Source organism: Leucoraja erinacea, chromosome 30, assembly GCF_028641065.1.
Source record: "Leucoraja erinacea ecotype New England chromosome 30, Leri_hhj_1, whole genome shotgun sequence".
NCBI classification, from domain to species: domain Eukaryota; kingdom Metazoa; phylum Chordata; class Chondrichthyes; order Rajiformes; family Rajidae; genus Leucoraja; species Leucoraja erinaceus.
In genome coordinates this window covers 16,796,224-16,822,031 of record NC_073406.1, presented here as the reverse complement: position 1 = coordinate 16,822,031, position 25,808 = coordinate 16,796,224, and the positions used below count along the sequence as shown (strand labels likewise).

The window sequence follows — 25,808 nt, the reverse complement described above, 5'->3', positions numbered from 1 at the left end:
AACTTTTCAATTAACCTATAAACTGGTACGTCTTTGCAGCGTGGTAGGGAATCGGAGCACTCGGAGAAAACCCTCACGGGGAGAAAGTACAAACTCCGTACAGACTGCACCCACAGTCGGGATCGAACCTGGGTCTCTGGCGCTGTAAGGCAGCAACTATCATTACACTACTGTGCCACCCTACTCCTCCTCTCCCCCTCCAGCAGTTGGAGTTTCCGTCAAAATGCAACATGTGTTGAGTCAAAGGTTCCCTTAACTGTTCGTTTCTTAATCAAAGGAAAAATCTTTGGTAGTTTTAAATTTACACATAAACTTGAGTATATTCAAACATTTGATTCCTTAATTAGAAGTTCCTGGATTTTCCCTGGATCACCCTTGGTAATCTATTTGCTTTACAGATGTAAAACTACCAAAGTTTTTCCTCTGGATAAGGGAGTGAAAGGAGCCTTGGACTAAAGCCAATGTGGACAACCCAACAATGTTTTAGTTGCAGGCTGATTGCAGCTTTGCTAACAGTGCCATCCCCGAGTTGACTAAGGTGTTGGCAAGTTACTATGTGTTCCTCTGGAGGGATAGACACACTCTGGATCCCATGAACTCTGCCCCCTGATGCCCGGCTTGCTGGAGATGGTCTAGACACTGGAACACGGCAACAACATGGCTACTCTGGGTTTTAGAAGAACAAGGTTGCATTTATTTATTCAGTATCTGTCAAAACCTTAGAGGGTTTTGTCCATCAACCTTCCAGAGTGCTTGATGGACCTGATACTGCTTTTGTAGTCACTCTCCTAATGTAGAGAGGGTCCAAGCAGTCTGGGCATATCATGGTCCCCAAAACAGCCATGCCGTACTTGGTCAATTAATCCAGTTCATCTGCAATGGTTATCCAGAATTTGCAATAAAACTGGCCGTTTTACCTTGCTAATCTCTGCAGCTCTGCATCTCTGGGCCAAAGGGCTTGTTTTCATGCGGTAGCTATTTTTGCCATGACTATCTACAATCTTCTATACTGTGCTCCAAGCTTTTGCTATCAGGAAATGCGAAACGCCCGTTTTTGTGATCAAGGCCTGGTGCAGGGTCAGAATAGAAAGTTTATGCGGTGGGACAACAAACCATTATCCCACCATGCCCTTCCCATTCCAGCACGCCCTCTTGCCCTCTATGGCATGTGGAAATACGAGACACTTGCGTAATAATAGCTGCCTTGCAGATCTACTGATCAACGTCAGTGTTATCATCCTTTGTCACTTTCTCAAAATTAAACAGAGATCTGATTTTAAATGGATTGTGCCTCAGGCAAAATTCTCTACTGGAATGATTGATATGTTCACTTGGTTTTCTAAAGCAGATCAGCAAAGCCGTAACCTTTGAGGTTAAAACATTGTACTAACCTACAAAGGGTGAGATTAACTTTGTGGGGTCGGGCAAGTCAGGTGCCTCATGCAATGCTGGCTCTATTTCATTGCACATCCCACTTCTGACACAAGTAGAACAAGTGTGCGGTGTTACGGTTGGTCGGCTGGGCTGACTCTGTGGGCCGAAGAGCCTGTTTCCATGCTGCACCTTTAAACTAAACTAAAGGGTCACCAGACAAAGGAAGGTACAGAGCCAAGGGGAAGGCATTAGAACAGCTGTGCAAGAGGCCAGCGCTTGCTGCTGGTGAAAGTTTTTAACTGTATTAAATTGGAGACTTTTACCGCAAATGTGACTAAGCAATGTTCCCCGGTCCCTCTGCGCTCCTGCAGTGAACACCGAGTTCGAAGCAAGCACGCAGAAGCAATCGCCTGACCAAGCTTCCACATCCCCTTCTAGCGGGAGACCTGCCAACACTCCCCAGGCAACTTGAGCTCACAGGCAGCTTGCTAATCCTAGGCAGGAATTTCTGCCATCGTGTGCCAGGCGTCTTCATCAACAAACAAGCAGCTGGCAGCCAAACCACGGTTCCGTTCATCTCTCAGCTGCAGCGCCTTCTGTTTACGTCAATTCATTGCCGCTCACAGAGGCCACTGGCTGGGGCAGATCCCACAGGGGTTGCAGAAAGTCTCCCTTCATCCAGGCACGGTGTTAATGGTTGGTCTCTACAAAGGGGCCACGATTTAGTTGAAGGTGGTAGAGATAGAAACATGGAATAGTTTTTAAATAGTAAATGGCTAGTGTAGATGGGACATGATGGTCGGTGTCGGCATGTTGGGCCAAAGGGCCTGTTTCCACACAGTTTGACTTTTTCACGCAAAAGGTGGTAGATGTATGGATCGAGTTGCTGGAGGAGGTAGTTGAAGCAGGTAATATCGCAGCGTTTAAGAAACATTTAGACAGGTACATGGATAGGACAGGCTTAGAGGGATATGCGCCAAATGCAGGCAGATGGGATTAGTGTAGATGGGACACGTCTGTGGGCATCGGTTGTATTCTCAACAAGGTGAGTGCAATACACATTGTGAGTACCATACACATATCAGACTGCTCCGAAGATAGACACAAAATGCAGGAGAAACTCAGTGAGTTAGGCAGCATCTCTGGAGAAAAATAATGGGTGATATTTCAGGTCAGAACCCTTCTTCCGACATAAGGGGCAAGATTTAATAGGAACCTAAGGGGGCAGTTTTTCACACAGAGGGTGGTGGGTATATGGAATGAGCTGCCTGAAAAAATGGTTGAGGCAGGAACAATAACAACATTCAGAAGACACTTAGTTAGGTAGGTGGATAGGAAAGTTTGAGGGATGTGGGCAAACACGGCACGTGGGGCTAGATTAGAGGGGGCATCATTGTCGGCATGGATGAATTGGGCCAAAGGGCCTGTTTCTGTGCTGTATGTCTCTGCAATCTATGAATAAACGTACGAGATTCACAGCTGTGTGTCCAGACACTGGGACGTCTGGCTCAATGGTGAACGAGACAGCATTACTACACAAATTAATTTGGTTTACCTGCCATTATTTTTGATCTATGGGCAGTTTAACACGAGCCAGGTTTAAGGAGCACTAAATGTGCACATCCCAAAGAGGATATTCCACTTAAAGGTTGAAGGAGATGTCAGGAAACAACAGTCAGTTCTTGGCCTGGTCTGGCTCTCCACTAACTGCATGGATTCTCCTCCATTAAAGGAAGCCTCGCTGGAATAGGTTACAATTGCAAAACACATTTATATGTTAAAACATTTCTGATACACTCTTAGTAAAAAATACAATCTATCACACTGGCACTGAAATTGCTTTTGTGAGCCAGTGCTCAGAATTAAATGCCTATTTATTGAGAGCAATGCCCTTTCTCTGAGAACACAACTCGAATGAAGCACAGACCTTGTCCAGCGCTGGTTATAAGCCAAAGAGATTTCACGGTTGACGCATATGTTTCATGTATAAAGCACAGCAAAACAAAATTGATGGGAGACCAGCCACAGAAGGTGGCATCAGAGATCAAATGTGCACTCTCCTTGGTTAGTGTGGTTAGTGTAGTCATCCATGTTTGAGTTTGACAGTCAACTTTAAGGATCTAGAATTGGGGAAGAGGGTCAAGAAACAGCCGAAAGAATTTATCCCCGTCAAATGAGGGATGTTGCAATTTTGTAAGTTAAACCAGAGTAGGACTTGCATGGTAAATAGCAGGGCCGTAGAGTGTGTTGAAGAACAGGGATACCTAGGAGTACGGGTACAAAGGTGGAGACACAGAAGAGAGAGTTTACATTAGAGAAACTGCATGGATACAGGCCTTTTGGCCCACGTCCACACCGACCAGCAAACACTTTATACACGAGCACTATCCTACACATTCGGGACAATTTACAAAAGCTAATTTAAAATCTGGACGTCTTTGGGATGTGGAAGGAAACCGGAGCACCCGAGGAAAAATCATGCGATCACAGGGAGAATGTACAAACTCCATACAGACAGCAACCGCAGTCAGGATTGAACCAGAGTCTCTGGCACTGCAGGCAGCAACTCTATCACTGTGCTACCGTGGCACCCTAAATGGTTGGTGAAGAAGGCATGTCTGACTTCATCAGTCAAGGGTAATGAGTGCAGGAGGTCTGATGTCATGTTGCAACTGTGCAAGTTGTTGGTGAGATCACACTTGGTGTGTTGTGCACAGTTCTGTTCACTCAGCTATAGGTAGGATGTCATTAAACAAATGCACGCAGAATAGATTCACAAGGGTGTCACTGAGTCTGGAGGGCTCAAGTTATAAGGAGAAGCTGGATAGGCCAGGACTGTTTTCCCTGGAGCATAAGAGGCTGAGACGTGACTTTATGGAGAATATAAAACCATGAGGGATGGAGATAAGCTGGATGGTCATCATGCTTTTCCCAGTGTATGATAGTCTAAAACTAGGGGGCATAGATTTAGGTGAGAGGGGAAAAGGTTTAAAAGGCATCTAAAGGGCTTGTTTTATACTGTGGATATATGGAATGAGCTACCAAAGAAAGGTTTAGAGACAGACATAGGTTTAGACAGACATAATTACAATGTTTAAAAGATATTTGGATAGCCACATGGATATAAAAGATAGAGTGAGATATGGGCAAAAATCCTCCAAATGAGACTAGCTTGATTAAAATAGACGAGCTGAGCTGTGTAATTCTATGACTCTTATCACCCAAACTCTCATCAAAAGAGCGATTTCTTGAGAGTTCAAAGTGAGCATTGAGAATCCTGCCTGCAACGTTGTCTTTTCATGATGCCTCTCACCTCCAATCATCTTTCCTACATCAAAAGCTCAATTTACATCAATGAGCTTTGAGAGGGGTGCGTGCGCATGTAATTTTGTATAGAAAATGGACAGTCCTTACCATACTGAAGTGCCAAATTTGTCCCGTAACATACCTCTTCCAGGCATGAAAACCTTCATGAATATTCTGGCAGTTCAGCTGTGCATCTGGTACTACATCAGCCCCATTTGATACACTGCAGTCGTTTGTTGTAGATAACTGCCTGAATAGATTTCCACACTGATTTCAATTAAACCAGCTCTGCACATCAAGCATTAAGACTCAAGAGAGTCGTCAAAAGTCAAGAGTATCCAATTGTCATATGTGCCGGCAACTGAATTATGAAATTCTTACTTTTAGTTTTTAGTTTAGAGATACAGCTTGGAAGCGACCCCTTCGGACTTCCGAGTCCACACCGGTCAGCGACCCCCACACACCGTCGCCATCCTACACACACTCGGGACAATTTACAATTATACCAAGCCAATTAGCATACTAACCTGTACGTCTTTGGAGTGTGGGACAAAACCAAAGATCCCGGAGGAAACCCAGGCAGGTCGCAGGGAGTATGTGCAAACTCCGTACAGACAATTGCTGTAACTTTATGGGCCCATTAATGCAATCACATAAATACTATATCAATATTAACATCACTGATACAATAAATTAATAACAGTCATACTAGATAATCGTAATAGTGCAAAAAAACAAAATAGTGCACCTAAAACAGAGTCCATAAAGGATCATAGATGCTGGGGTTAGTGTTGTGTAGTGTTCAAGAGCCTGATGATTGCTGGGAAGAAGCTGTTCTTGAATATGTTGGTCACAGTTTTCAGGACAAAGACTTTACATTTGTTTTAATTTAGGAATCCAAAATAAAAGTACTTCACTAAGCTCAGAACATGAGAATATAAGAAATATGTTAGCCACCATGGGTAGAGAATTTGTAAAAAATCCACTCTCTGGTCGAAGAATCTTCTTCCTATTCCTGCCCTGAATGGACTACATTTTAACTAGAGACCTTGATCACTGATTGTTGACACTGGATATTCTCTACAATTTTGCTTGGGTCTGCAATACTATTGTTGTGTAATAAAGTAATGCGAAGCTTGAGTAGCTCACCACACATTTGTATGAATATTGAATTCTCCAATTATTGGTAACTAATCAAATCTCCACCCACCTTCTCCCACCACCATCGCTCCCCTGTGCCCCAACTGGACGTACCAATTTCTCCTCTCCCCCAATTCCTTCCTCTAGCTTCACAATTCACAACTCTTCACTTCTTATCTCACACCTTTTGTCTTTTTCATCTCTGGCTTTTGTCCAACCATCTTCCTATCAAACACCCTCACCTCAACTATAATAAACCATCACTTAATCCTGGCCCTCCTCTCTTCCAGCTTTTCTTCCCCATCACAATCAGTGCGAAATAGGTTGCCAGCCTAAAACGTTACCAATCCATCTTCTCTAGAGATGGTGCCTGACCCGCTGTGTTGCTCCAACACATGGTGTCTTTCTTCTTCTAATGTTATCTCACCCTTTGGTAAAAGATGTCCAGCTGTGATCCATCATTGATGACGTGCTGGGGATTATGCCAGCTATTCTTGAAACTATTGATCAGCTTTTGCTAGGCTCCTCATTTGGCATCAATTCTACAAGAAGTGAAAGCCTTCCTTGCAGCTGTTACGAGGCGCGACATGGAACTATTTGAAAGGAACATTTTCACTTGCCCTGTGAAGCCAGCACAGCCTTGCTTGCTGATGGAATCCTTTTCTTTTACTTACTGGCCCAACATAAGACCCAGCGCCTGGTGTGATGAATCACTTCAGAGAAGCAAAGGCAGACAGCTGTGATGCTGTAATGAAATCTACTCCCACATTTGCCTTCAACAGTGTCCGAGTGCTTGAGATTGAAAGCATTTTGCTCATTGAGCCAGTGTTGTCTCATTGAAAGACTCTCCATTTGGACCCAATAGTTGCTCTTTCCCCGGCAAGCATGTAGGCAATTACCTGGAAGATCACAGAGTAGCAGCAGCCAGACCAGCGAGTGAGTGGATTGGCTGAAGGAAGGCTTTCTCCTAGGATGTGGGATGCCAGGGGCACGGCTGGTGCCACTGACCACTACACCTGTGGGAACTGTGTCCAGATGCAGCTCCTCCAGGACAGAGTTAGGGAACTGGAGCAGCAGCTGGATGACCCGCGGTCCAGCTGGAACTCCGAAAGCTTCCTGGACAGGAGGAGAGAATTTTTTGGGAGAGGAGAGGAGACACGTCAAATTTTAAAGTAATTCCGAAGTTAGACTGTCCACCATTTTGGCATCTTCCCTTCTTTGCTTTGACCCCTATTTTCCCCAGAAGTATCTTTGTTACAGGAACGTTTTGTGTGACAGGGCACATCAGTACAATGTACCAGCACCTCTATAAATTTAAAAACTAGATTTATTCATTTAATATTTTTTCATAGTACAAAAAGATCACTAATGATTTAAAAAATAAGATTTATTAATTAAGTTAGATGGTCAGCTTATGCTGCTTATAGGACAACAATCAGCCAGAGACACTAATAGCAAGGAACGATATGTGTGCGGGAATCGAGGGATATGGGGAAAAAGCCGGAACAGGGTACTGATTGTGGATGATCATCCATGCTCACATTGAATGGTGGTGCTGGCTCGAAGGGCTGAATGACCTACTCCTACACCTACTGTCTATTGGCACCTATTTGTCTACATGAAAAGCACTGGATGGAAGTCACTATATAAATATAGGTTTTAGTCAAGTCAATTCGTCACATACACATACGAGATGTGCAGTGAAATGAAAAGTGGCAATGCTCGTGGACTTTGTGCAAAAAGACAAACAAACAACTACAAACAAACAGAATGTAACAGAATCACATATTATTTTTCGAATTAAATAGTAAATATTAATATTGTTGTTATTATTAGGGTTGACAACAGGCCCTTTGGCCCACCGTGTCCGCGCTGACTAGCGATCTCAGCACATTAACACCTCTCCACACATTAACACTACCCTGAGACAATTTTACAATTTATCCCAAGCCAATTAACCTGCAAACCTGTACATCTTTGGAGTGTGGGAGGAAACCGGAGAAAACCCACGCGGTCACAGGGAGAACGAACAAACTCCGTACAGACAGCACCCGTAGTCAGGATCGAACCCGGGTCTCAGGCACTGTAAAGCAGCAGCTCGACCGCTACATCATCCTACCCCCCTTGTTATTGGACCGATGCTATTGATACAAATTTAAAAGCCACCATAGTTAGTGGGAACTTTTAATTCAGTCACTTAAATAACCCGCAATACAAAATATTTGTGTCAATGAACATGACCACGAAATACGAGGCTGTGATGAGAACTCGTTCTGGTCCACAGGACAGGAGGTCTGCTGCCCTCACCTGGTCTATCACTGGCTTTCTGCAGCAATGTGTAGGTTTGGGTTTATTATTGTCACATGTGCTACGGTGCAGTGTAAAGCGATGCAAACAGATCAGATAATATGATACATAAATCCAATTAATTCAAACTCAGGTACAATAGGTAGAGCAAAGGTGAAGATACAGTGTGCACAATATACTTCTCAGCATTGAAACATAAAACAGTACAGCACAAGAACAGGCCCTTCGGCCCACAATGTCTGTGCTGAACATGATGACCATCTCCATTTCCACCCACACATAATCCATTTCCCTCCATATCCATATGCCTCTCCAAAAGTCTTTTAAATGCCACTATCACATCTGCTTCAACACCAACCCTGGCAGCACGGACCAGGCACCGTGTTAAAAGCCCGTCTCGCACATCTCCTTTAAACGTTACCCCACTCACCTTATTTGATTTTCCCAACCTGGAAAAAAGCTTGTGACTGTCTATGGAACAGATACATTGTAGCGCAGCAGTTCCATAGACAAAGTCCAATGTCCGCAATGGGGGGGGAAGAGGTGAATCGGACAGTATTCTAGCTTATGGAAGGACCGTTCAGAGATGGACATGTCTTCTGAGAAGGGTCATCAAGGCACATATTTTGAAGAGTCTCGAGGGATGGGTAATAAATGCTACCTGGCCACTGATGCGGCATCCTGTGAATGAGTTGGAAAAACCATTTGCATTCACCTTTCACGAAAAGCACCATTTCCATCTGCTGTTCCCCAAGAGTTCAGAGGACAGCAGCTGCTTTGCTGACGAGACTCAGAGTAAGGGAGTCCACATTGATGCACATGTGTTGCCCTTCAATCTCCTTGCCCAAGATGCAGTTCTGACTTCTCCGGTCCATGGCAGAGTCACAAGTGGTTAATTGTCATATGTACTGAAGACAAAGCAATGAAATTCTTACTTGCTGCAGCTAATGGGCCCCAACAAACACCATAACTTGCAGGTAAATAAATAATAAGCAGAAATATAATAAATTAATCAGACTGTGTATTACTGGCATCGCATGGACTGCTGGAGTAACTCAACCCTTTAATTATTGAGCATTTAGAAGAATGAAAGAAGTTGGAAGGCTATTAAACCTGACCATCAAGGTATGTTTTATCATTTCCCATTTTGTTAATATTCATACCATGATGTAGGAGAACTTAATGACATTCATTAGTCTGAATCAGATGTCAGAGCAAATACTCTTTTGATGAACAGTTTGAAAGCAAATACCTCTGAATATAAACCTACAAATTACAAGAGTAACTCAGCGAGTCCGACAGAATCGAGGGAGGGGGATGGATAGGTGAAGTTTTGGAATGGGACCCTTTTTCAGACTGATTGGAGCAGGGAGGAGAAAGCCAGTCCTGCTAAGTGTTTGCAAGGTGGCTACATGTGAATAGGTGATTGGAAATGGGTAAAGTAAATGACAAAGGCTAGAGGTGAAAAGGATGCAAAAACAGTCAGATAAGGAGAGGGAGTGAAATGCAAGGCCAGAGGGAGGGAGGGATACAGGGAGAAGGGTACCGTCTTTGTCACTTACTCCATCCATTTGCCCATCAAACCCCCCCTCATCTGTATCACTTATCACTTGCCCTGCTTTGTCCTGCCCCTACCTCTCATTTCTAGTTTTCTCCAGCCTACAACAATCAGTTTGAAGAAGGGTCCCAACCTGTAACATTGTCTATCCATTCACTCCACCATGCTGAAGATAGACACAAAATGCTGGAGTAATTCAGCGGGACAGGCAGCATCTCTGGAGAGAAGGAATGGGTGACACTTCAGGTCGAGACCCTTCTTCAGCCTCGACCCGAAACATCACCCATTCCTTCTCTCCAGAGATGTTGCCTGTTCCGCTGAGTTACTCCAGCATTATGCATCTATCTTCGGTTTAAACGAACATCTACAGTTCCTTCCTACACACTCTTCCATGCTGCCTGGCCAACTGAGTTACTCCAGCACGGTTTTTTGCTCATGATTTCAACATCTGCAGATCCTTGTATCTCTCTACCTTTTGAATGTATAAATCTTGACAGAGCCATGATGATAAGTTTGGTTTGGTTTAATTCATTACTGTCACATGCAGTGAAAAGCTAGTTCTGCATGTTATCCATTCAAACCATACTATACACGAGTACAATTATACGCAAGTAATCGAGTGAAACGATTGTAAGTAGATCTCTTCAGGAACAGCGCTCAAAGCGTCACCTCATTCTGGTATCAATATGTGGTAACAGTGAAAACAACAGATGGAATTTATGCCGTGACAATCTGTGGCTTTTAAGAATCTCACCTAGAGAGTGTCAGCATAGTTAGCATCACGTCTTTCGCACTCTGTAAATCACTTTGGCTATAGACTATATACAGCAACATTTACTAGACTAAGGGATTTTCCATGCTCAAAGATTTAAGAGACTGAGTTTGGAATTCTTCAGCGTCATTGGAGCAAGTGCCAAACACTAACGGGAGAAGGTTGGCCTCACAAACTGGGCGAAGAAACAAGAACCTGGAGATATTGATTTACAAAGGAAGACACAAAGTGTTGGGAGTAGGTAGCAACTCTGCAGAACATGGATAGATGATACACAAAAATGCTGGAGAAACTCAGCGTGTGCAGCAGCATCTATGGAGCGAAGGAAATAGGCAACGTTTCGGGCCGAAACCAAGGGTTTCGGCCCAAAACGTTGCCTATTTCCTTCGCTCCATAGATGCTGCTGCACCCTGCTGAGTTTCTCCAGCATTTTTGTGTACCTTTGATTTTCCAGCATCTGCAGTTCCTTCTTAAACACACCTGGATAGATGATGTTTCATGCTGGATCCCTTTCTTGGAGTCCGAAGAAAGGTCTCTGTTCTGACCCGCTGAGTTACTCCAGCACTTTGTGTCCTATTTAGTTCAAGGTGAAGGAGGGGATTTTATAGCTGTTGACAAAAGTAATTTTGTCCTGTGCATAGTCAGTTTCACGGAGCTGGATTCACTTGTGATATGGAGTAAAGAGGGGAAGCAATCTTACACCACAGTAGAACGCAGATCAGAACTGACTGTACTTGTGTATTGTATGATTTGACAGGATAGCACACAAAGCTTATCTCAGTACATTTGACAATAATAAGCCAATACCATTTCTGACACATTTCCTCTCTCCAGGGGTTCAGCCCGACCTGCAAAAATGTTGCCAACGTTTTCAGTCAAAGTTGCAGCATTTAATTGACAACATCAATCACCATGTTGACCATGCCACTGATTTATACACCTTGAACAATGCAAGGAATATAAACTAAAAATATCCTCTTCCATATTAAATTTAATACAACGTAAGAAATAACCCAAATTTTAAAACCCATTTCTTATAATATAGTTTTCTTAAAGATTTCTAGAATGAAGGGTTTCCGAGATGGTTTTCGAGTGGAGAAACTGGGGATGGTTGAGGGATTTGATCAAAGGTGGACAAGATCATGCTAGGGCAGAGAAGCCGTTCCCATTAGTAGATGGTTCAAGGCCACAAGACGCAGGGAGAAATTAGAGATCGACACAAGGAACTGCAGATGCTAGAATCTTGCAAGAACATAAAGTGCTGGAGGAACTCAGCGGGTAACTCAATGGATCAGGCAGTATCCTCGGAGGACATGGATAGGTGAAATTTCAAGTTGGGAGTCTTCTTCCGACTATTGGAGAAAGAAGTGTTGGATGCGGAGGCTGGTGGGGTGAAAGGTAATGACCAGGAGAGGTCTATCCTTGTTCCGTCTGGAGGAAGGTGGAGCAGGAGCAGAACTGCAGGACATCCATTCACAACAGCAGGGGGAAAACCATGTTTACTGAAGAAAGAAGACATCTCCAATGTCCTAGAGTGGAAAGCCTCATCTTGGGAGCAGAGAGTAGGAGAAAACGAGAGTAGATGGATGGCATCCGTGCTCGAGGCAGGATGAGAGGAAGTGTCTGAACAAGGGTCTTGACCCCAAACGGCACCTTGCCATGTCCTCCACAAAATGCTACCAGACCCACTGAGTTACACCAGCACTTTGTGTTCTGCAGAGTGGAAGTGATGCTGTCTTTATAATCGGGAACTCACCCCCTGACCGGGTGTGAAAACAAAATTAAGGACGTTTTCAAAATAGAATTGGATAGGATTTGAGAAAGAACAGTGGTTTAAGAACGGGGCAGAATTGGGCCATTCAACCTATCAAGTCCACTCCGTCTTCAATCATGGCTGATCTATCTCCCCCTCCGAGCTTCATTCTCGTGCCTTCCCCCCGTAACCTCTGACGCCCGTACTAATCAAATTTCGGATAACATCTATGTCCAATAGATTAAAAAGTCTGGAGAGTGTGGCGGCATTTTGCAAGTAGCAGAACAGGTGATTCATTTATTGACTTTTTTTCCCGCGATTATGATATTTTTATCTATGCGTTTACAGGCCTGTTAAGCTGCTGCACGTCAGAATTTCATTGTTTGCTTTTCCCAGAAAGAAATGTCCTTTATCTGTTTACACAATTAACACATCCTGACTTTCCCACAGATATGATGAGATTTCTCGGCTCGCTCGCTTCCTTAACACCACTGCCAATCTTCTTAATTCTGAACACCTTATCCATTGCTTAGTTTCTCAGCTTCCAATCCCTCCGATTGTGCATTAGTCAATATAGACCTCTACAACCCACAAGGGCAAGGGCAGTGTACAAATGGGAACACCACCCCCCTTCAAGTTTCCCTCCCAAGCTCCAAAGTCACAGGCATACTGGTTTGGATGACTGGCTCATCATCACTCGGTCTTGAACAGAATATGTGATTCTGTTCCATTCTGTTTGTAGTTTGTTTGTTTGTTTGTCTTTTTGCACAAAGTCCGCGAGCATTGCCACTTGTCATTTCACTGCACATCTCGTATGTGTATGTGACGAATAAACTTGACTCGACCCTGAACCTTCTTCCCCGGCAGCACTGCGGAAGGACCTTCACTAGTAGAACAGCTTTGGCTAAAGACACAGGTTCACCACCATGCTCCTGAGGTCAGTAAGCTCCAGCTCGGATACGATGCCAAGATCCTTGAAGTGGACAACACAACTGCGTGATAATTCAATGCAAGTGGTGCCCAGTCTTGAGATCATCGGGACTGAGCACACCAAGTGGTGCTTTCCCACTAACACTCAGAGTTAGATTATACAGCATCTTACAGCTTTAGCCAGGAGTTGGTTAACAGTAGCAAGGAACCGCAGATGCTGGTTTACACCGAAGACAGACACAAAATGCTGGAGTATACAGCATTATCTGAAGAAGGGTCTCGACCCAAAACGTCACCCCTTCCTTCTCTCCAGAAATGCTGCCTCTCCCATTGTTGCTCCAGCATTTTGTGTCTATCTTCATTGCTGAACACCACTTGGTTGTGGCCAGAGGCCTATATTAGTGTCAGAGAGTCAATTTGTGAGTACACACACAATTTAAACAACGTGTAACTGTGGCCAGAGCGCCCGGGGCAGTTTAAATATTAGTGGGGGGGGGGGGGGGGCAGAGAGTCAAAGGGACTTGGAGCTGGGGCGGCGGCCCGCGCTGTTTTTTATACTCAAAGCTCCAGGTAACTCCTCCGCTCCAACAGCTCCCCGGGAATTTTAAAATTTATTCACAACTAAAAATTTAAACAACGTGCCCCCCCCCCCCCCAAACTGACTCCAGGACTGCGTTTTTGAAATGTATCTTTCCAGCTCAAAAATTATCACCATCGCAAGAATTACCTTCTTTCGGGCAAAGGTCCAAGCATAGGGTATCCCCAGAGGCAAATCAGTTTAATAGAACATAGAAAAGTAAAGAACAGGCCCTTCTGTCCACAATGCCCGCACCGAACATGATGCCAAATTAAACTAATCTCCTGTGACTGCAGGTGATTCATCTTCTTCTATTCCCTGCAGGTCCATGTACCTGCCTAAAAGTCTCTTAAATACCACTATCGTATCTGCCTCCACCATCACCTCCAGCAGAGTGTTCCAGGCACCCACACCACCTGCATAAAAAAACCTGACCCTAAACAAGTCCTTTAAACTTTGCCTCTCTCAATGTAAACTATGCCCTCAAGTCTTTTTCCCATTGTGGAAATTTCAAAGGTGGACTGACTGACTATCCTGTCTACCTGTCTATGCCTCTCATCATCCATATACATCTAGCAGGTGTGCTAGATCAGTGTGCGTCGATCAAGAGAAAACAGCAAGGACGTTGGTAAATTAATAATTTAGAGCTGATATGGGTTGAATGTGGTCAAATGGAACTAATTTAGATAGGTATCTTAGTCAGTTGGGAGGAAGGGCCAGCTCACTGTATTAGGTCTGAATAAGGCCCTCAAACCGAAACGTCACCCATCCTATTTCACCAGAGATGTTGCCTGACCCATTGAGTTACTCCAGCACTTTGTGTCTATCTTCATTGCATTACACTATGGTTCTAATTACATTATGGTTCTAAATTTAGTTTAGTTTAGTCCATTTAGTTTGTGGGCAGTGGGCAGGTGCTATAGACCTGCACGGGAAGGTAGACACTCCCGTCCATACGAGTCTCAGGCAGATGGTGATCGTCAGCCTGGGAAGGCAGTCCATCTAGGAGAAGGAATACTCCGGTTTCAAACCTTCACTGCCTTGTGGCCATATCCAGTCATGGAAAAGGCTCCAGGAGTAAACCTCAAGGAAAACCGGACTCAGAGCCCCCAAGGCAGTTTGGCGTCGTTGTCCACTACCTCACTCTGGCAGCTCCTGCAACAGCGCTGGTGCCAAACTGTAATGGCCTGTCCTCCAAATGACATCGCCCAGGCTTGCACCCGAACAGGATGCATCACCCATGGTCAGTCATGACCGAGGGGGGCCTACCTACTACTACTAGTCCAGAAATACAGTGCGGAAACAGGCCCTTTGGCCCAATGAGTCTGCGCTGACCAGCGATCCCCGCACCTCAACACTATCTTGCATGCACTAGGGAATATTTACACTTATACCAAGCTAATTAACCTATAAACCCATACGTCTTTGGTGTGTGAGAGGAAACAGACCCAAGAAGGGCCTGAAGAAGAGTTTTGGCCCGACGCATTGCCTATTTCCTTCGCTCCATAGATGCTGCCTCACCCGCTGAGTTCCTCCAGCATTTTTGTCTATCTTCGATTTCCCAGCATCTGCAGTTCCTTCTTAAACAGGTTTGTAGGTTAATTGGCTTTGGTAAAAATTGGAAATTATCCCCAGTGTGCAGAAGAGTGCTAGTGTGCAGGGTGATCGCTGGTCGGCGCAGACTCGGGCCGAAGAGCCTGTTCCCACGTTGTATCTCTCAACTAAACCAATCTAAATTCCAGGTTCAATAACAGCTTCTCCCCCAGCAACCATCAAGCTCTTGAACACTGCACAACACTAACCACTTCCACAGCAACTCTAATCTACTACGGAGCATGTCTGTGGTTGCACTACACACCAGATATGCACTATCATAGTCATTGAGCATCACAGATTATTAATTTATTGTATTATGTATGTGTGTGTTATGACATTCGTGGGCTGCCCAGCTGCTGCAGGCCACAATTTCATTGTTCTTTTGCAGATACATATGAAAATTAAACCCTTGAGATTCTGGAGCAGCTTCCCAATCACCACTGTGTGCCTAATCCACTTCACCGTAGAGATGTACATTTGGACAACATTCACTTAAATGAATCTTCGGTTTAGTTTTAAGAATACAGTGTGGAAGCACACACCTTGGCCCACCGAGTCCGCGATGACCAGCGATCTCTGTACACCAACACTGTCCTACAAACACTAGGGACAATTTACAATTTTACCAAGCCATTTAGCCTACAATCCTGTATGTTTTTGGAGTGTGGGAGGAAACCGGAGTTCCTGGAGAAAATGTTCCAACCCCATATAGACAGGACCCATAGTCGGGATCAAACCCAGGTCTCTGGCGCTGTAAGGCAGCAACTCTACCGCTCTGCCACCCGATTCTCTCATCGTTGTCACAGAACCATCCACATAGATGAGAATTTAAAACAAACCCTCCCCATGAATCTGTAAGTGCATCATTGCGTATATGTTCTCCTTGGAAAAAATGTATTGAATCTGTTTTTTTTGGGTTTTTTTTTTTTTTTAAACAGGTTGTTATGGACTCTGTGATCACTGCCCCCGTTTCAGTTGTACAAGAACAGGGAGCAAATCTGCTGCAGTAATTCTTAGAACAATATTTTCTGTGGTATTCATAACACAACAATGATAAAATGATCTTTGTTTTGATTGCCCCTACCAACATGCATACATTATTATATTACAGTTAATATGTACCGAGGGCACACTTTTGTTCCAATGCTCCCCATTCCCAATTATTTTTATATTGAAGTGATTTAAATCCAAGTGAAGTTTAAATGGCATCAGAAAAATAAAATCAGTACCTCTTTACTGTTTTTTCCCCATATCCCTTGATTTTGATAGCCCCAAGAGCTAAATGTAACTTTCTCTTGAAAACATCCAGTGAATTGGCCTCTACTGCCTTCTGTGGCAGAGAATTCCACTGATTCACAACTCTCTGCATGAAAGAGGTTCGTCCTCATCTCACTCCTAACTGGCCTACCCTTTACTCTTAAATTGTGACCCCTGGTTCTGAACTTCCCCAAAATCGGGAACATATTTCCTGCAGTTACAGTAAGTAAAAATCTAGCAGGCAAGCAGGATGCTTTCTCCAACCACCCCCATTGAATGCCACTATCTTCCAGTTCTACCCAGTGCTTGGTACTTACTTCCAGCAGCCCTGGTTGTCCTCCAGGATGCACCGAGCCACAGCCTGATCCATGCCAGTCACCTGGGCGAATTCGGCTCAGAGACTCTCACGGCAGCAGTGCAACGCTTCCGACGGCCCGGGACTATTGCACTGAGGCTGCTCCATGGCCGGAGCTGCAGCGAGCGACTCGCCAGCCCGGCAAACACTCGCCAGCCCCGGCTCCCCGCCAACATCTGACCCCGCCGCAGCCTCTGCTTCCATCCCTCCCTTAGCCCCAGCTCTCCAACACCCGTGGCCCATGCAGTTGATGTGAGTTTTGATTTTCGTTGATCACAGAATTTCTCACGACAGAGCGAGATTAATTTGGCAAAATGCATGATTCTCACGCTCAATTGTGATGGTTTAATTTATTTACTGCAAAACAGTACAGCACAGGAACAGGCCCTTCTGTCCACAATTTCAGTGCTAAACATAATGCTACATTAAACCAATCTCCTCTGCTGCACATGATCCAAATCCCTCCATTTCCTGCATATCCATGTGACCGCCCCCCCCCCCCCCCCCCCCCCCCCTCCCCCCAACCTTCAAGCTATGCCCTCTAGTCTTTGACATTTCCATTCTAGAGAAAAAGGTTCTTACTATCTATACCTCTCGCCATTTTACATACTTCCAACAGCCTACAACGCTCCAAAAAAAATAATCTAAGTTAGTCCAACCCCTCCATATACAACTAATACCGTCTAATCCAGCCAGAATTCTGGTAAACCTAATCTACACCCTCTCCAAAAACTCCACGTCTATCCAGTAAGGCGGTGACCAGAATGGCAAGCAGGGCAAAAAAATCAATTGGCTTCCTACTATCGACTTTTCATAGGCAGGTAGATCAGAGGTCGTCGTTGAGGGAAGGGAAGGGAAGGCAAAGTTGGCTTACTTCAGTGCCATGTATCATATTACAGCAGGGTGGCATAAGATTGCACTGTGCAACATTAGTGACAAGATTAGACTAAATTGCCCTCTTGAGTATATTAATGAAATATAAACAGGTTAACAGATCTGGTTACAAAAAATGGGTGATGTTTCGGGTCGAGACCCTTCTTCAGACTGGGAGTCAGAGAGAGGGAGACACAGAGATATGGAAGGGTAAGGTGTGAACATAAGACATCAAAGGGGATGAGGATCTCCCCTCTCCCATGATGCTCAGCCTGAAGAAGGGTCTCGACCCAAAACGACACCTATCCAGAGATACTGTATGTCCCGTTGAGTTACTCCAGCACTTTGTGTCTATCTTTGGTGCAAACCAGCATTTGCAGTTCCTTCCTAACAGATCTGGTTACCTAGCATTACTAATAATTAATTTATTGAATTATCGATTATTGTACATTTATTGTTGTGTCATTACATTAATGGGTCCGTAAAGTTGCAGCAGGAAATAATTTCATTTTTCCGATCCTAGTTCATATGACAATTAAATACTCTCGACTCCTGATCTTCATAACAGACAGAAGAATGCCGTTAGAGAATGTTAATGCACTTGTACTTCATACTCACTGTAATTTCAAGGCAATTCCACTTCGGGTTCCCTGGGGAACTAACACACCTCGTTAGCTAACAAATCTATGTCTTCAACACTCACACTAGAAAGCAAATGCCTTTAAATCTCTCAGCTGTATCTAAGAACCACCTTTTCAGGTCTTTGTGTGCTGTAATACTGAAATATAAATGAGGAATCAAAGTGTTTCTGTGATGAAATAGGACTCATCCCTGCCATCTTTCACATCACCCGAGACAGGAAGGCTAAATTAAAGTTCGGGTTAAGTTTACGTTTCCTGATGCAATTGCAACCAATCTAGAGCTATGACCACAAGACCAAGCCAGCACCTTTTGCCTCCTTGACATGAACACCTTTATCAAAAGAACAAAAACGACATATTTATTCACCATGGAAAGAGGCCATTCAGCCCATCATGTCCATGCTGCCCAAGATGGCCCATCTAAGCTAGTCCCATTTATCGGCAATTGGTCCATATCTCTAGGATGGGTCAGATGGTGTTGATTACAATGTGAATCAGCTTGTCTACATAGCCATAGAATAGGCCAGTCCAATTATTTCCATTGTTGAGCCATTAATGCAAGACGACAAATATTTGTGAAAGATACGGACATTTAAACATTAACACTACACATTGACATTTGTTTAAGATTTCCGTAATGCAATTCATATCGTGATCTTAGCCCGACTAATGAATTGAGTATTAGGCTAATGTTCTTAGAGTGGCGCAGCAGTAGTGTTGCTGCCTTACACTGCTTGAAGCAGCAGTGACCCCAGTTCGATCCTGACCACGGTGCTGTCTGTACGGAATTTGTACGTTCTCCACGTGTCCTGCGTGGATTTTCTCCGAGATCTTCGGTTTCCTCCCACACGCCGAAGACGTGGAGGTTTGTCGGTTCATTGGTTTGGTAAATGTAAAAATTGTCCCTAATCATAATTGGCGCATGTGGCAATAAATGTGAACTTGAACTAGTGTATGTAGCATAGTGTTAATGTGCGGGGATCGCTGGTTGGTGCGGACTCGGTGGGCCGAAGGGCCTATTTCTGCGCTGTATCTCGAAACTAAACTAAAGTTCATTAGTTCATAAGTGATAGTAGAATTAGGCCATTTGGTCCATCAACTCTGCTCTGCCATTCAATCAAGGCTGATCTATCTCTCCCTCCTAACCCCATTCTCCTGCCTTCTCAATATAACCCCTAACACCCGTACTAATTAAGAATCTATCTATCTCGGCCTTAAAAATATCCACTGACGGCCTCCAGAGCCGTCTGTGTCGTATAAATGAATTATTTGGGGTTCGGTGAAGTGGAGTGAGTGAACAGTGTGGAGGTGCCTCACCATCAGTCTGAAGCATTGTTTGTTGAGGCTGATGTTAAATTTTGAAGGTGTTGCGTGTTCTGTTGCTTTTCTAGTATGACTGTATGGCAAATCAAATTCCTCGTATGATTTACATACTTGTTTTGTTTTCATGCTTGGCTAATAAAATTAATGACAATTTAGGAGAGAATAAAGAATGAAACTGCTCCAAGCCAGTGGACACAATGCCCAGATCCTTCTGGCCATGGTTCCTGTGGTAACAGATGGAAGAATCACCCATCACAACAAACGAGCATCTCCAAGCTGCATCCAACATTTCCAGTTTTCCAGGCAAAGGAAATTAGTTTAACGTGGCATCAAGTTCGGCACGGATATTGTGAGCCGAAGGGCCTGTTCCAGTGCTGTACAGTTCCACAAAACTGTATTGGATGGGTCCTATTTTATCCCAGAAACTCTTTTATTCCTTAGTCATATTTCAGCATTACAGCCCCACACCCTGATCCCATTGGAATTTCAGGACTTATTGTACTAGCTGTGTTTACGAGCAGTATTACTGCATTAATAAATCCAACTACTAGCTTTAATCTTCACTTTTAATTGTTTCTTATTCATTATGCAGATACTGAACATGGCGAACTGCTGAGCATTGTAATTATGGGTGAGAGATCACTCTGAGACAGTGTTTGCTGAAAAGGGGATGGAAATTTCCTCTTAGCAGGGCTGTGGGGGGAAGCTGGAGTGTCAAGAATACTATATGTGGGAGGTCAGAGCCGACAATCAGGCAACTCAATCGTCCTACCACAACCAGAGAGCAGTCCTGAACTACTATCTACCTCATTGGTGTCCCTCGGACTATCGGACTATCCTTGATCGGAATTTGCTGGCTTTACCTTGCACTAAATGTTATTCCCTTATCATGTATCTATCTATACACTGTAAAGGGCTCGACTGTAATCATGTATTGTCTTTCTCCTCACTGGATAGCACGCTATAAAAGCTTTTCACTACACCTCTGTACATGTGACAATTCAGCTCTTGCTTAAGAATCTGCATAACTCCTTCGACGAGGGGATACAACAATGTGCCTGTACGCTGTCCCATGTCTTCTTTGCTTTTCTCGCCAGACCAAGTGCAGGTTAATTTTTAATATGCATTGACTCTTCCAATGCCTTAGAGGCAGTGAATGCTTCATGACTCTGTCAAAATTAAGGAGGCAATTGAAGGACTCCACGCCACTTTCCCTTGCATCAGTGGCAATTCACTTCCAGCCATGCTAAGTGCTGTGAGATTGCCTCCTGGAGTTGACGCCTGGTCTCATTCCACGATGACAAGCACTTCATTGCCTCTGGATCTCGAGTAGAAAGCAGCCACTACATAGATAGATGCTTTTAAAAGTGAAAATGCAGTCTGGCATTTTACAGCGACATGGGAAAAGGGGAAGCCACAGAATAGCAGAAACAAGGTGCTGCAAATGCTGGCTGGCAAAAAAAAGACACAACATGCTGGAGTAAAACACATCAGGCAGCATCTCTGGAGAATATGGATAGGTGACGGTTTTTGGATGGGACTCTTCTCAGACTGGAGAAGGATCCCGAACTGAAACACCACCAATCCATGTTCTCCAGAGATGCTGCCTGACCAACTGAGTTACTCCAGCACTTTGTGTCTTTTTTTTTGTGAAGTACATAATTGCTCTTCGTATATTTTTCAATTGTTAAAGAGTTTGCTACAGATGAATATATTGCGATGTAAATACATTGAGAATTCAAAGAGTACTATGTTGCCAAAGCGCTCCACACTGGTGTTTCTCCTCCTTCATCCACGCTGTGTCGTAACCTCAAACCCGCACTGCTTCCATACATCCTCATTCCCCTTTCCACTGCTTTACCAGAATGCCAGCTGGATTAGGATTCTTTAGCTAGAAGGGGAGGTTGGACGCGTGTGGATAGTTTTCACTGGAACAGCAGATGTTGTGGGGAACCCTTGATGAAGTATATAAAACTATGTGAGGCATAGATAGATAGGGTAGATAGTCAGAACCTTTCACCCTCCCCAGGGTGAAAATGTCAAAGACTAGAGGGCATAGCTTTAAGGAGAGAGGGGCAACGTTTAATGTAGATGTGGGAACATATTTGTTTTACACAGAGGGCAGTGAGTGTCTGGACTGCAGTGCTAGGGGTGGTGGTGAAGGCAGATACAATCATGGCATTTAAGAGGTTTATCAGTGATATGCACTGTATGGAGGGATATGGATCACATATAGGCAGATGAGATCAGTTTAACGTAGCATCATGTTTGGCATGATGTGGGCTGAAGGGCCGGTTCCTGTGCGGTACTGTTCTATGTATTAAGTATATGCAGTGGATGAGAACCATGGTCATCCAGTGTCAAATTACTCGAAAAACAGCTCAGCAGGACGGCACGGTGGCACAGCACTAAAACTACTGCCTTAAAGCACCAGGAACCCTGGTTTGATCCCTAATACAGATGCTTATATGTACGGAGTTTGTATGTTCTCCCCTTAACCTGCGTGTGTTTTCACCAAGATCTTCAGTTTCCTCCCATACTCCAAAGACATACCGATTTATAGGTTAACTGGCTTGGTGTAAATGTAATAAAAATTGTCCCTGGTGTATGTTGGGTAGTATTGGTGTGCAGGGATCGTTGGTCGGTGTGGACTCGGTGGGCTGAAGAGCCTGCTGCCGAACTGTATCTCTAAACAAAACTAAAGTAAACAATAAAATAGCAAGGAAATATCCACTGCATCCCAGTAGTGGGGTCTGATAGTGAAGATATTCCTTAGCAAGTCTTCAGTTGGGGAAATAGATGCCAGTTTTAGGTTCCACTGTACAGGAAGGATATTGGAACAAAGAGATCCACTTGCCCATGGCTTGACCTGAAGTAATATCAATGCTATTGTGCAAACTTTGTGGCTGCTTTGGTTCTACCAACAGATTGATGAATGGAAAGAGAGGAAGGTATGAATTATCAAGTAATGAGATTTACCAGACAAAACCAGCCTGTATCCAGAGGAGCAGAGTATGGAGTGGAATGCTGAACTTGGTGTTAATAATTAAAGCAGGCCCCTTGGCATCAGGACAGATTAAATTAAGTCATCATTGAACAAGAGCATAAAGCATAGAACAGCACAAATCACAATGTGTGTGAACATTATGCCGAGAGAAATACTGGGAGAAATTGTGTGCAGGAAGGAACTGCAGATGCTGGTGTACACACTGAAAAGGGCAGTAAAGTGAAGAAGGGTCTCGACCCGAAACGTCACCCATTCCCTCTATCCAGAGATGCTGCCTGCCCCACTGAGTTACCCCAGCATTTTGTGAAAATCTACCAGGAGAAATACCTCCTCCACTGCGAATACATTGAATGAATGTCCACAGTCACTGCCAGACGCAAGACATCACTGGCTCCGAGTGTGCTCGGGCCTACGCAGATAGGCTGCAGCCATTCAACATGTTGAAGCAACCGCAACTTGAAGTTGCCACGTGAGTCTTTCAAACAACGGACACTCACCCTGTGTTGTGTTGCACCCAATGGTGCAACGTGAATGGGAAGATGCAGTGAATCAATCGCAATGCTCAAGACTTCCTACCTTGAGGTTGGGCCGTGTTGAGTACAGTGGCTGTGGCTCTAGGCTCGGCGGCTCTAACGAATTGGAGATGCCGTGCTCCCTTCCGTCATGCTTCCTGGGTGAAGAAAGCGAGTCATTAGATTGGTGCATCTCAGTTTTGCCCTCCATTTTGCAACCATCTTAGTTACTTCCTCTGATATTTTTCCACAAGGTTTACATACAGGGTTCCATTGCAAACGTATGAATTGGGAGCTAGTGGAGGCCACTCGGCCCTTCAAGCCTATCCTGCCATTTAACAGGATTAACGCTGATCAGAATGTGCCTGGTACTAGCTTCAGGATGCAGGTATACAGATCTCCCTGCACCTCAAAGCCACATACTCTCATCATTTAGATAGTATGGCTCTTGGGTAATTTTCCTGTAAAAAAAGGGCAATTTTTGCAGTTCTTTGCCCTCTCGTGTAATCCATGCCCAACCCTTTGTGATTTCTGTACAAGCTCTTCACTGCTTCCCCTTCTACCATTGTATCATTTGCGACTTTGTCTTCATCCAAGATCTTTATACACATTGTAAATTGTTGATCCCCTGCAACTTTCTCTCTGTTCCACATACCCACCATCCTCTGTGTGAAAAGGTTGCTCTTCAAGTTCCTATTAAATCTTTCATGTCTCACCTTAAACCTATGCCCTCTAATTCTTGATTCCAATACTCTTGGGAAAGAGACTGTGCATTCACCCCATCTATTATCCTCATGACTTTATACACAACTACAAGATCACCTGTGCTCCAAGGAATAAAGTCCTAGCCTGACCAAGCTCTCTCTGTAGCACAGGCCCTCAAGTCTTGGCAACATCCTCATGAATCTTCTGAGTACTCTTTCTAGCTTAATAGCATTTTCCTAATAGCAGAGAGACCAAAACAGAGCATAATACTCCAGGTTTGGCCCCACCAACATTTTCAACGTGGAACTATGGAAGTTTCTTCAAAACATAGAACATAGAACAGTACAGCACAGGAACAGGCCCTTCGGCCAACAAAGTCTATGCTGAACATGATTCCAAGACCAACTTATAACCGCCTGCACATAATCCATACTCCCCCATCCCCTGAAATATCACATCAACCATTAAACAAAACTCTTAAGGGCCTGTCCCACTTATGCAACCTTTTCGACGATTGCCGGCACCCGTCACAGGTCGCCGAACATTTTCAACATGTTGAAAATTCAGTGGCGACCAGAAAGACGCTACGACTCTTTGGGTAAATAGGAGACCTCTCACGACCATACAGATGACACCCTGGCGACATGTCGCAGGTATCACCAGGGGATCGACTCTATGGTCGTGAGAAGGTCTCCTAGTCGCCCAAAATGTTGCAGCGTCTTTCTGGTCACCGCTGAATTTTCAACATGTTGAAAATTTTCGACGGCCTATGACTGGTGCCTGCAGTCGCCGAAAAGGTCGCGTAAGTGGGACAGGCCCTTTATGTTTACACGCTTTGCTGCCTGTTAACTGGCCAATCCCCCATCCACACCTAAATAGGGCTCATCCCAACTTGTCAATGCCAATCAAGACGCCCCATCGACACTAGTCCTATCTGCCTGCATTTGGCACTTATCCCTTGAAACCTTTCCTGTCCAAATGGAATTGGTCACAAATGATTGGGCACAAAATGAAAACAGCAGAGGAGGGTGTATTGATGGGAATAAATATTGACAAATGTAGCTTAATTTTAATTAAAATGCATACTTTAGTCTGTAGATAAAGCACTGGTTAAACCAATGTGCAAACAATTTTGGACCACAGAGCACAAGACTCACAGAGATGTCTTAGAGATTAATTCAGTAACTTCAGCATTGTTGGTGTATAGGTGGGTGCTTGCTGAACCCAGATGGCATTTCAGATGAAAAATTAATTTCCTTTCTTTCCAGTAGCACCAAGATCCTTCGACCAACTTTCTAAAGTCATAGAGCAGTGCAGCACGGAAACAGGCCCTTCAGCCCACGCTGCCCATGCCGATCAAACTGGCATTATGGGCAAGTCCAATTTGCCTGCTTATGGCCCATGCCCCTCAAAACCCTTCCAATCAATGAACCTGTCCAAATGTCTGCTCTAAAGTGATCTAATTTTACATACAGCAGGGATGAAAGTGGGGACCTATTGTCTGCATGCATCTAAATATCCCTCCTGGTGCTTGTAAAATTAGATTGGTAGTTAGCAGGATCTTGGTGCTACTGTAGATAAAATAAACTAATTAGGGATCTTAGCTTTTAAAAAAAATTGTGGACAGTATTCTCAAACTTTAAAGAACGTAATCCTACCGACTGTAGTCAGAGGGTGGTGAATCTGGGTAATTCTTTGCCACAGAAGGCTGCAGAGGCAAAGACAGTAGATATATTTAAGGCAGAGTTGGATAGATTCTTGAATAGTACAGGTGTCAGAGGTTATGGGGGGGAAAGGCAGGAGAATGGGGTTAGGAGAGAGA

General features: G+C 44.3%; 1 protein-coding gene across 1 annotated transcript in view; it reads right to left on the bottom strand.

Moving 5' to 3' along the window:
- LOC129711699 (rap1 GTPase-activating protein 1-like) overlaps positions 1–25,808 on the bottom strand; it is a 280,412-nt gene that overhangs the window by 88,218 nt on the left and 166,386 nt on the right. Inside the window, 1 exon segment of the mRNA XM_055659567.1 lies at positions 23,346–23,439. Coding sequence (XP_055515542.1) covers positions 23,346–23,439 — 94 coding nt within the window.